The 12970-nt window shown below is 35.8% G+C and overlaps 1 protein-coding gene across 2 annotated transcripts; it reads left to right on the top strand.

The window, feature by feature from the left end:
- Positions 800 to 8638, top strand: LOC109359077 (mediator of RNA polymerase II transcription subunit 7a-like). Of its 2 annotated transcripts, XR_002109028.1 has the most exons (7): positions 800 to 914; positions 1035 to 1195; positions 4542 to 4611; positions 6771 to 6937; positions 7050 to 7123; positions 8311 to 8458; positions 8496 to 8638. XR_002109028.1 is itself a non-coding variant. In XM_019603596.1 (6 exons), the coding sequence occupies exons 2-6, from the start codon at positions 1061 to 1063 to the stop codon at positions 8369 to 8371; spliced, it is 507 nt and encodes a 168-aa protein (XP_019459141.1). In that variant the 5' UTR covers positions 800 to 914; positions 1035 to 1060; the 3' UTR covers positions 8372 to 8638. The 2 variants fall into 2 exon arrangements, 1 of the variants encoding a protein (XP_019459141.1); XM_019603596.1 differs by having other exon boundaries at positions 8311 to 8638.

Consider the following 12970-nt stretch of genomic DNA (forward strand, 5'->3'; position numbering starts at 1 on the left):
ATTGTCAATATATCATTTACTATTCATTCTTGATTTTCATTTACTCTTAGATTAATGTAATATAAATGAATACTAAATAATATAAATATTTAACCTAACATTACATAAATTTTATTACACTCTTCTAGCAATACATGCTATTATCCAAAAATTAAACTTATGGTCATATGAAGATTCCAGAGTAAAGGAGTTAATCACTTCTATGTAGGGATAACAATGAAAACCAAATCCATGGGTACTAGCTCGAACTGAACACAAAATTAACAGGGAAAATCCAATGTGATTAGGTTTGGATTTAGGTTTTACCCGAGTTTAATTTTCGGGTTCGGGTTTGGTAGAGTAAGAACCCTAACCCGAACCCGTCCCGAAGTAATGTAATTCAATTTAAGATTGAAATTTTTAACATCTGTCCATTGTTTTTAATTTCTAATTTTACTTTACATACTATTGGATCTTTGAACATAAAAGAAATGAAATATTACAAGAAAAAATAGAAATGCTAGAGAAAAATGAAACGAAAATGATATCATACTTTCCTTAGTAATATATAATTTTTGAGTTTTTTCGAGTTCGGGTTATCCGAAACCCAATAAATTTGGAGATGATATATTTATTTTCAACTCCGTTTAGATTCGGGTTTTAAATTTCGGATTCAAGTTTGAGGATGTGTCATTAAGAATATAAATACTTTAAAACGATATTATTGAATCTAAAGTTAAATATTCCATTGTTGAGAGCAACACTTATCCTATATATATATATATTACGAAAAAAACCACTTTCCAATTCAATCATAATATATGATTCAAAAAGCTACATTTTCCTTCCCAGTTAGTGAAACAAAACAAATACCAAAAAAGATAGGTCTGTTATCACTTTCACTCACACTACCAAAAAATTCTGATTCCTTTCTGGTAAATGTTCTCATATAGATTTCCCCTTTCTTTTCCTATTCAATTTCATTCTTCTCATTCCTTCCCCTCTCTATTATTATTTTGAGTTTATTCACAATGATTTTGTTCTTTGTTTTTTAGGGTTTTTTATAGAGAAGAATTTTGCTATGTCTAGTGCTTCATATCCACCACCACCACCATTTTATAGACTCTACAAAAATTACTCACAGGATCCTAATTCTGCTCCTTCTCCTCCTCCTCCAATTGAAGGCACTTACATTTGTTTTGGTGCTACTCACACTGTAACCATTTCTATCATCTTTTTTTTTTCATTATTCTTATTATTTCCTGAATCTGTTTAAATGTGTGTCATTTTATCAATTTAAATTTTTTTGTTGGAAATTATTGTAAAAAAATAAACTTTTTCTGCCTTTGCAAAGGCTTCTAATTAGTCATGAGGTTGGATTTATTTTTAGATTATGAAAGTGAACGTTAGGGTTACTGCGAGAGTTGGATTTTGGAGGGGAAGGAAGGGAAAATGAAGGTTTGGGAGCCACCAAATACACTTGTGACATGACTCCCAAGCCTTTCCTTCCTCTCGTCCAAAATCCAACTCTCAAATTAACTCTTGAAGAGCTTTTATGGGTTCCAAAAGTTGTTTTTGTATACCAACAAAATGTTGGTTTAGTAGTGTAAGACCTCACTGGATCCCAGGATCATACTAGGCCAAAGGTTAAGGGCACTGTTTTAAATTGCTGTCGCGATTGTGGTCATTGCCATACGTATTGGGCCGTTGCGGTGTGAATTATTTTGTGATTAAAAAAATATTTTTGAATTCGATGCAGTCTAATGCATCTGATGTGCCTTGATGCAACCCAAATGCAGTTGCGTTGCGGTCCGATGCAATAGCATCATTCTGATTCAGTGTCACATCTCAATTGCGGTGTGATTAGGGGTGTCAATATGGGCATTGCCCGCAAAAAAATGCGGGCAGGGCATGGTATTTTTGCCTGTTAGCCCATATTGCCCGGCCCGTTTGCCCGCTTTATTAGCGGGCATTTTAAACGGGCTCCGCGGGCGGCCCGCGGGCATTACATTCTACACTTTAAAATTTTAATCCAAGACTTTATTATTGTTTGGTTATTTTATAATTATTATTGCACACTTGTTAGAGAAAATTATTATCTACTATGGTTAGAGAGACATGTTTTGAATTATTATTATAGAGACTTTGAATTATTATGTAATGTGGTTATGTAAAATCTATTGATTTACTGCATAATGTACTTGATAACTTAACATTCACCATTGTTATTTTTTAATGTAAACATTTTTTAATGTAAACAGGAAAATGCCCGCGGGCCGCCCGTTAGCCCGTTTTAAAACGGGCAGGGCATGACTTTTTGTCCGTTAACCAATTGCGGGCATGCCCGGCCCGCTTAAATTATTGCGGGCATTTGCGGGCGCGGGCTAAACGGGCTGGGCGGCCCGTTTTGACACCCCTAGGTGTGATACGGTTGTGGCAGTCACCGCAACCGCAATATTGCAGCCGCATCATGTGATGTAGTTCACAATTTAAATCACTAGTTAATGGTTTGATTACTAGGAGCATCATTAGTTGGGAGGGGTAGCCATGCACCCCAAAAGAGATTAGTTCTTTACCCATAAGGTCAGGAGATACCATTGGTTATACAAAAAAAAAAACTATTTTGGTATGCTCATTGAAATATGACTTATTGACTGTGAACTCATTTTTTTAAGTTGTGATTAGTTGCCATGCCGAGTTGTGATATTTGTATATATATAAAAATTAAAATTATTTCTAAGGATGTAAAATGTGTTTTTTCCTTAAAAAGGCATCATTAAAGTCGAAAATAGTGAGTGGCTGAATCCATATTTACCACTTACCAGAAACGCGGTATTCTGCGGTTTGACACTATTATTGGAAGTCTTTCTTTAAGGCCGACCTAGTAAGTGTAATGTAGAATTTGGTATGCGGCTATGCGCAACAAAAAGTTAATGTGAGAACCTGGTAACTGTGGTTGAATCGATGTTGTAAAGATCATGATTTCTGCTGTAGAATCATGCAATTCTATGATCTTCCAGTGGCTGGGCGATTCTGTTCCAACATCAACTCGATTTGGTGGAACCGGGGTAGTCTAGCTGTACTTGTTCGCAGAATCGGTTGGATATTGCACTTCATGTCGTGCCTGCCATTTTCCCGTCTTCCAATTGCTAGAGTGGTTTTAGAGGCCAAGAAACCAGCCCCATCCCGTTAGCCAGTAGCCAAAATCCCTAACCTGAGACAGTGAGACCTATGCCATTTTTGTTGTTATGACCTGTGAGAATGAGACCTGTGTGTATCCATTCGAGAGAATTCTTGGTGCCACAATAGTGGCTGGGTGGTGCAATTGAAGCCAAGAGTGGGTGCAAACTGGGACAGTGGCTGAGTGTGTTCAGTTCTGCCATTTCTCTCTTTCTTGATGCATCTGATTCATTCTCCTCCTTGGTTTGTTCTGTGAACAACTGATTATTGTTGTGTATTTGTGCTTCTGCTTTGTCTGGGTTGCTTTTATTTGTGCTGTTGTGGAGGTGGGTCTGGTCCTGGTAGTGATGGTGGGTCACTTTCTCATGACGTGAGTCGGAGTAGATTTCAATCTCGGATAGCAATGCGGAGGGGTCGACCCCACAAACGCTATAGTGGGATAGTGGATAGTGAGATGACCACTATTGGGGTGTTTTGGAGACAACATAATTGATTATCCTGAAGTCATAAATGCTAAAAAATAAAAAAAAAATAAAGAAAAAATAATCATAGTTAATAATTAAAATTCATTGTCATTAATATTAAAATCCAATATGTACCAAAAAAATATTAAAATCCAATACAACTCAAATAGGCTTAAGCCTCTGTGGTGTAATAGAAAATAATGCAGGGGACATGTAGGTGCTTCGTGGGTCTGGCTTCTGATACATCGGCACACAGGTTCTACTCATGGTTGCTTGCTGGAAAAATCGCAGGGAAGGAAGATGGGCGGGGGTTGTGATTTTTGAAATTAGTGTGACTGCCTCTCACCTTGATATCTTTCTGATTCAGGGTTCGGGTTGGGGTAAAATGACCAAAAATAATTTAGAGGGACACACCTATGAGTGAGGGCAAAATAGGAATTTTTTCTTTGCGACAGTGTCACTATCGTGCCTGCTACAGCCTGCTATTCCATCATTTACATTTTGCGTTGTGGCTACCCTCTGCTCCACTATGCCACTATAGCACTTCTATTCTCTGGTATTGACTACTTAAGCTAGTCCATCCATGTAAGTTGTAACTAACTTGAGTTGTTACTTCTGTTTTATTTGAGGGCTAGGCCTTCGACCTTAGAAAATTGAATTATAATTAATTATTACTTGAGATTTTAAATCTTAAGTAGGATCTCGAGTTTGACAACCCTAAGTTGAAATTAGGTTTGAGATGAATATATGTACTGGCTTTCTTAATATTTTGAGTGCATTTTCCTAGAAGTTCTTATTTGTATCTCTGTTTTTACTGATAGATATTTTGTATTTTATGAATATATCTCTTTGGCATGATAACATCTTAATATGCAGTTATGCACTTTTTAATATTATGTGTCTTTATATTTTGCGTAGACCGATAATGTTCTACCAAGCTTGGAAGAACAAGGGGTGCGCCAACTCTATCCCAAGGGGCCTAATGTTGGTAAGCTGTTCTTTTATTTGTTTATATTCTGTTTTATAATGTTATGAAACCATTTCATTTGATAGCGATTCTTGATATTGTAAACATTGTAGCCTATAGGCGATTGGATAGTCTATTGGTAATTATGAGTTTGATCTTCTAGGCACTCTTAGGGTCTATTTGCGAATTGGGTTTTCGGTACTCCCAAGCCTTTATATTCCCCTCCAAAAACCAATTCTTAAACAGACTCTTAGTCTCATCTTATTGAACTGTGTAACAAACTTTTTTAATTATTCTTCACTCGCCACACTTTTCAGGAGGCATGTTTACATTTATCCCATAAGTGATATATTGAAAACTGATTTTTTGACAGCGATTGGTGTATGTGATTAATGGTTGACTTATTACTAAAGCAGACACTGTTACATTGTTTTCTTTCCGAAAAGAAATAGTAAATGATCTGATTCTTATTTATTGCTTCATGCTGGCTAGTATCAGTATGAACTCTGCATTAAGTTTTGATTGCTTCTGCTGATTCTTTTGGTATTACCAAGGGTATCCCCTCACCTTTTTGGGTAATGAACTAATCTCTTTCGGAGTGTATGACTGCCCCTCCTAACTAGTGCCGCTTCCAGGAATCGAATCCTTGACCTTTTGGTCATCATGGGGATCTAGCAGGGCCTTACCCGACTGATTTTTTGCTTAGTAATGTAGATAACTCACTTTTAGATTATTTATCAACTTGATGGTGCTAGAGGTAAGATATATTACATCACTATGTTATTAAATATTAAAACACACTGACATCATTTCTTGGAAATTTTACCATGGGAAGGAGGAATCGCCAAGTTGGCTGTTGTATGGCCCTTATCACTGATCTGATAGTCTTTGAGGGGTCACGGTAGCCCTTATCCCTTTCTTGCCATTTCACTCCCAAAATCGAGTTGATACCCCCTAAACTCCAAGACACAAGTATACTTACAGTCTAGTCTTTAAAGCAATCACATGGAAAACCATCTCGTGCTCTCCATTTCCTTCATGCTCTTCCACTGCCAAAGAGATTCAAGAGTGGATATAGTTTCTTCTCCTTCTCGTATCAGTAGGCTCATGCTTTCAGGGTACTGCCCACACTTGAAATTAACCCCTTTTCCTCCTATTCACAAGCCCTGATAGGATAAATTGTGCGTGCCTGTAGCTGGAGCTCCATTGCTCCTATCTGAACCATGGTTTTTTCTAGACACCCGTTCAACCCCTGTCTGGCAAGTAAGTGGTTTGATATGTTCTAGGCATTGTAATTCTAGAGTTTCTTATCCCCCTTGCAATAGGCAAGTGACTCCCTCAGAAAGTACCTTCTTCCCACCAATTAGGAAATGGGGAAATCTCTCACAGTTATGATGAAACTGATAATTAGTTTCTTATCAATGACCACTTATCCCTCCGTTCATATTTGCACTCTCCCATCTATATGCTTTATGCCTAGTTGCCTATGGAAATATAATTGTAGCTTGTAGGGCTTTGGGCCTGTACTTGGATGACCCATCTGACTAACAGAACATATACCGTATCAATTTCAATTTCAATTTCGCACACACCAGTTTTTGAACTTAAGCAATGAGCCCCTAACTTAATAGGCAGACTAGTGATATAAATTGCGGACCGCATCACATGATACAACCACAATATTGTGGTTGTGGTGACCACCACAACCGCATCACACCGTAATTGCAGTGTGACACCGAATCACAATGATGCGGCCGTATCGGGCCACAACGCAACCGGATCGAACTGCATTTGGGCCGCATCAGACCGCATCGATTTCAAAAATATTTTTTTACTCACAAAATAATTCACACCGCAATGGCCGTAATGACCGCAATCACAATAACTGCAATCGCGACCGCAACTGTAATTTAAAACACTAGCAGGTATATGATCGGTTAAGCTATTGCCTAGGGTCTTGTTTTTGATTTAAGTGGATTGAATCTTCTGCATAAATTATCACTGCTCCAAAAATGATACTTACAACTTACACCCATGTCCTAAAGTGAGTGATTTTAAGGGGACAAAGGGTTCATATTACAATTTCTCTTTCATTTTAAGTTGCCATGGCATAAACATTACAAGATTCTTTTATTTTCCATATCTTCCACCTTATAGTAAAAGATTCTGTTCTTCCTTAGATTACAAGAAGGAGCTGAGATCCCTGGTTGGAGAATTGCTGCTACATCTTTTGGAGCTGGCTGATATTCTTATTCAGAGACCATCTCAGTTTGCAAGGAGAGTTGAGGAAATTTCAACTGTATACAAAAACATGCACCACCTTTTGAATTCACTGCGTCCTCATCAGGTATAAAATCTTCTATACAACGATAAGTTTGTACGCTTGCCTTTTACTGACATGCTGCTTTTCCTTTTCCCCTTTATTGGAATTTTCATCATATTATGTATTTACTGTGTAGGCGAGGGCAACACTAATTCACATCATGGAGCTTCAGATACAGCGCCGCAAAGAAGCAGTGGAGGATATAAAAAGGTATATAACATTTTCGTGATATATTTTGAATTGCATATGAATCCTAAGGGAATCACTTCATCATCTTAGAGTCTCTGACTTACATTACCTTTTTGTTCTATCACATTTTGTCATGCTTACTATCATTGAAGTGTATGGTGATATAATTGTCTGAACTCTGATCCCTTGATTTATTTCATTTAATGCTTGTAATTTTCACAGATGTAGTTCTTTTCTTCTGGATGTACCAACCACCCAAATCTTCTTTTCTAAATTCAGAATAATATTCCATTCTAAATTCAGAATTAACATTCCATTCTAATTTAAGAGTTTCTGAAATAGAATAACATTCCATTCTAAATTCAGAATTAACTGCATCATTTTTTAATTAAGGAAAGACAGCCTTTTGAAAAGTATTTTGGTTTCCTTTGTTAACATGTGATACCTTGCAAATAGCTCATAATTTGTGACAGAACCCTCTTATCATGTTTTTTTTTAATTATAAGACTTACACTCTATACCTTTCTAGAGTTTACGCCAAATGAATTTTATTATACTAAGTTTACAACCTTACATTTTATCCCTTTCAAGTTTCAGCAACTTACCCTAGATCCTCTTGAACCCTTGGAAGATTACAAAACTGTGGAATTATGAACAATTTAGTTCCAGCTATAGCTGAAAACATGATTGTAATGCTTTAGAAGCTTGATTAGTCTAAATTGTAGATTTTGAAGTTGGTGCACTAAAGTTTAATGAGGCAAAAACTTAAAAGGGTCAAGGCATAATTTCCTAATATTTGTAAGGTTGTTTTTCTGGTTTTATATTTTAGTGGGTTAGGAGACAAGTTGATAGCAGATTTGGCAGCCTTTCTCTCCCTTGTTTATCTAATCTTGCCTTAGCAAAAGTGCTTCTCTTATATAATTCTATTACATGATTTATTTCTTTAATTATTTTAGCCGCCGGGAAATGATAAAGAAAGACTTAGCTCAATGCTTTGTCATTGAACATATAATATTATGACGTCGTTCGACCTATATAGCCGACTCCACCTAGTGAGATAAATACTTGGCTATTGTAGTAATTTTTAGTTTCGGGTTCAAACCCTTGGAAGTGTGTTCTTTCCCCTCCCTTAAAAAAATGTTTGTCTGTTAACAGGAATTCTATCATGTTGTTTTCATTAATCTTTTCTAACCCAAATTTGTTTTCAGGAGGAGAGGAGAATCACAAAAACTCCTTAAGGAGTCTCTTGCTGCACTTGATGGCAATTAGAGCATTCTCTATCTTGCACTAAAAGTATGATTCTAGTGAGCAAACTAATCTTATGTAGGAAATGAAGTTTGAGCATTAGATTTGTATAAAAAGGTCAAGATTAAAACACTAAGTTATGTGTCTCATTAAAGTGACCATGTGAATTACAGAACTGTATCATAATATTTTAATGAAGCTGTTTTGCAACTTGTACTAGATATTGGAACCTGGAACTATTTTAATGTAGTGTCTAAACTATTTCAATGGATGTACTTTATTTCTGGGACTAACTTGTCCATATTCTTTAAATTATGAATAGTTGATACAGGGTTCATTTTTTAATTATGATGTTAGGAGTTTGATCCTTATTGTGTTAATGAAAAATGCTTTATTAGTAGAGGTAAAATTTAGTTTAGTGATCTTTTATATATTGAAAGAGATTTGTTTTTTTGGGTCATTTATTGGATTATAATGTTGTTACTGAAAAATTAATAGTTGTGGGTGGCTCTATGTCAACCTAAATACTAAATTTTTGTCACAAATTATTCGTTTGATAATAAAAAATGGGAGTATGATAAATGTTAATATTGGACAAGATTTGCAGCACATGATTAATTCTTATTTATTCCCTTATTATAGATTTATTTTAATATCTCAGTTATATAATTTATGGTTCCAAACAAAGTTTGAATAGGTTATCTATCAACCTATCTAATTTTTTTTTTGTTTTGAAAGGGTGGTTCCAATTTTAGGAAAAATGTAAAATGTCAGTATGAGATTTATATATAGTTAGTATATCATTCATTATTCATTTAAATTACTTCTTTTCAAGAGTCAATGATGATAGATGATGTAGTGAAAATATATAAAACTTATACATTTTTTTTAGATATGATTCAAGTGGGAAGTTTATTTGTTTGTATGCATATATAGTGTACCAAAAATTGTTTCTGTGGTATGGTTTTGTTACGTTACTGTAATTGTGAAAAATTACAGGAAAATGTGATTGCTAAGCCATAATTGTAATTGTAATGGCATTGTTGAGACTCTTAAAAACTATAATATTATAGCCATAATTATAATTATAATATTTCCTTTTAAATTTTTAGTTTAAAGGAAATTTCCATTTTACTTAACCTTTTTTGTGTCTTGAATTGAACCACTCATTCTGGAAAGTGATTAAGTTTTGTGAAAGGAAGCTGTGTAACCACATAGTTCGAGTAGAAAATATCTTCCTATTAGAACAAAATTTGTATACTTCTTTAACTCAAAATCCTAGTCACAATCTTTCTTTCTTTAGCAATGAATTGTCCTTTAACATTTCACCATCATGTTTCCCTATTTGTCTTTCGGTGGTAAGTCTTAGTCACAAATTTTGGACCCAGTACACAAGGCTATAACTAAGAGTCTAGTTGCAAGTTGAGTTTTGGAGGGGAATACATAGAAAATATATATATGCAGTCTTACATCACAATCTTATTATTTACAGGATTTGAACATGTGACCTGATAGTCATCATCCGACAAATTGCTAAATATTATTCTTTTCCCCTTCTTTGAAAGTGGAAAGCTGTTGATGAAGGGAATCTCAGGAAATATATAAATCTTGTTGATTTCCACAAAGGTAAAATATTGAGATCATTGTTTGTGACAAGAAGATGGTTACGTGATTCATTTTTCATGGATAAGATAAGTGAACTATATTGTGCGTCAATATAGTTAATTATTTAATTTTATTTTGGTTTGGCTTGTGTATCTAACAAAACCCATGATGTTGAAACAAAAAAGGCAGCTATTATGTAAGGTCAATTTATGACTTTCTTAAGTGCAATGTTTTGGACCACCAACGATCCTGCATAACTAAATCATCACAATGATTACTGTGTTAATGAAAACTACATATTGGGCATTAAAATAAACTTAATGTGATACTTATGAGACTTTTCCATCTAATTGGCTAAATTTTGGGTTGGACTATCTTTATGTGCTTAAGTCTTAATAATTAGTGCTTCCATTGAGAGTTGTTCTACAAAAAGGCGAAACGAAGCCACTAGAAAAGAAAAGGTTCCCATCGGGTGAATGTCGTCGATAGAGTGGAAATCATTATAGATATCAACCCTTAAAGGAGATGACAATGTTAAGAGTCTCACATCTATTACCTATATAATAAAAATAAACTCCTACCACTTTATCATTTGCCACATGTCATATTCTCCTTCATTTTTTCCCTCCTAAATGGTTACCTCATCATTTGTCACACATGTCACATTCTCCATTTTTTCACCTCTTAAATAGTTTCATGATAATCATATGTACATTTCCACACTATATTTGCTCTTTCTTGATTATAGTAATAATTTAATAAATAATTATTGCATTTTTTATGACTACACCTTATATTGCATTTGAATTGTTATTTGTTAGAATGTAATTCAAAAGAGGTAGTTTAGTTAGTTAGGAAACTTACTATAAATAGATGTGCATACCCAACTTAACTAACTGATTTTTCCAGAAATAGAAAGTGCCTCAATTTCATTCTATCACTTCATCTTATCATCTTCTTCATTCATCTTCTTCTTTTCTTCTTGTGTGATCCAACAAACTGGTATCAAGAGCCATACAACACTCACTAACAACCTTCAATCGATCATCATCTATCCCCTTCTTTCTTCATTCTTCTACTTTCCATCTTCTACTTTCCTCTCTAATTCTTTTTCTGCTGCACAAATTGCACAAATGGGACAAACTGGCTTCCCTGCAAACCTGCCAATCCTCGATGGGAAGAACTGGAACAGGTGGAGAATACAAATGTCAGCAATTATGGGATTTCAAGATGTGAACGAAATTGTAGAAGAAGGCTTCCCAACAATAACAGATTCATCAACAGTGGCACAAAGAAATATGTACAAAGAAAGCAAGAAGAAAGATTGCAAGGCCATGTTCTTGCTACATCAGTGTGTTGATGAAGCAGACTTTGAAAAGATATCTGAGGCAAGAACAGCAAAAGAAGCTTGGGATATTCTAGAAAAGAGCAATGAAGGTGCAGAACAATTGAAGAAGGTAAGATTACAAACCATGAGGAGGCAATATGAGTTGATGCAAATGGAATCCAGTGAGAAAATTGCACAATTCTTCAACCGAATCATTAGCCACACTAATGCTATGAAAGCCAGTGGTGAGAAGATGACAGATCAAGCCATAGTGGAGAAGATATTGAGGACACTAAGCCCCAGATTTGACCATATAGTTGTTGCAATTGAGGAGTCCAAGAACCTAGAGGAACTGAAAATTGTAGACCTCCAAGGCTCTCTAGAGGCTCATGAACAAAGACTTATTGAAAGATCTTTGGAAAAACCTGCTGAACAAGCATTACAAGCATGCACCTCAAGGAAAGGAGGATATGGTAACAAGGGTGGACAAAGGGGCAGAGGCAGAGGTAGAGAACAAAGAAGAGGCAATCACAGATTCTCTCAAACCTCAGATCAAGAAAGGGTTGAGGCTGACCAAGCAGAACAGGCAACAAGAAGGGGTGAAAATCAGAGATGGCAGAACAACAAGAAAAAGGTTGATAGGAGGAAGTTGAAGTGCTTCAACTGTAACAAAATTGGCCACTTCAGTAGTGAATGCCAAACAACTTCAAGCCATGGAGAAGGAAGAGGAAGGCATCACATTGAGGCATATTTGGTCAAGAAGGAGAGCACTGAAAGTCTGGATGATGAACCAAATGAACCAGTATTACTGATGATGACCACCAATGATGAATCAAAAAGCAATGACAAGTGGTACATAGACTCAGGATGCTCAAACCACATGACTGGAAACAGAAATTGGTTGGTGAACTTTGATGAGAGCAGGAAAAGTAATGTAAGATTTGCAGATAGCAGATTGATTCAGGCAGAAGGAACAGGTGATGTCCTAATCTGCAGAAATGATGGGAAGAATGTAATGATATCAGATGTGCTATATGTACCAAACATGAAAAGCAACCTACTCAGCTTGGGACAATTGGTAGAAAAAGGATTCTCTGTCCAGATGCATCATGATGTCCTAGAAATATTTGATGCAGATAGGAAGAGAGTATTGAAAGTACCCCTTGCATAGAACAGAACCTTCCAGGTTAGCCTAAGAACAATTGAGACTTAATGCCTAGCAACAACATCATTAGCAGAAGAATCTTGGTTGTGGCACCTAAGGCTAGGACATATAAACTTCAGATAGTTGCCAAATAAGCAAACAATCAAGGTCATCATTCAGTGCACACGCACCTGCCAGAGCAAATGACCTCCTACATGTCATATACTCTGATGTGTGTGGCCCTCTTGACACACCTTCCCTAGGAGGAAGCAGGTATTTTGTAACTTTTGTTGATGAGTTAAGCAGAAAGCTTTGGCTATATTTGATAAAGTCCAAGAGTGATACCTTCTCAATATTCAAAGAATTCAAGACATTAGTAGAGAAACAATCAGAGAAATCCATCAAGGTGTTGAGGACTGATGGAGGAGGTGAGTATACTTCAAAGGAATTTGAAGAATTCTGCAAAGAACATGGAATTGTGCATGAGGTGACTGCCCCTTATACACCACAACACAATGGAATAGCAGAGAGAAGAAACAGAACCATC

This window comes from Lupinus angustifolius, chromosome LG11 (genome assembly GCF_001865875.1).
Source record: "Lupinus angustifolius cultivar Tanjil chromosome LG11, LupAngTanjil_v1.0, whole genome shotgun sequence".
Taxonomy (NCBI): domain Eukaryota; kingdom Viridiplantae; phylum Streptophyta; class Magnoliopsida; order Fabales; family Fabaceae; genus Lupinus; species Lupinus angustifolius.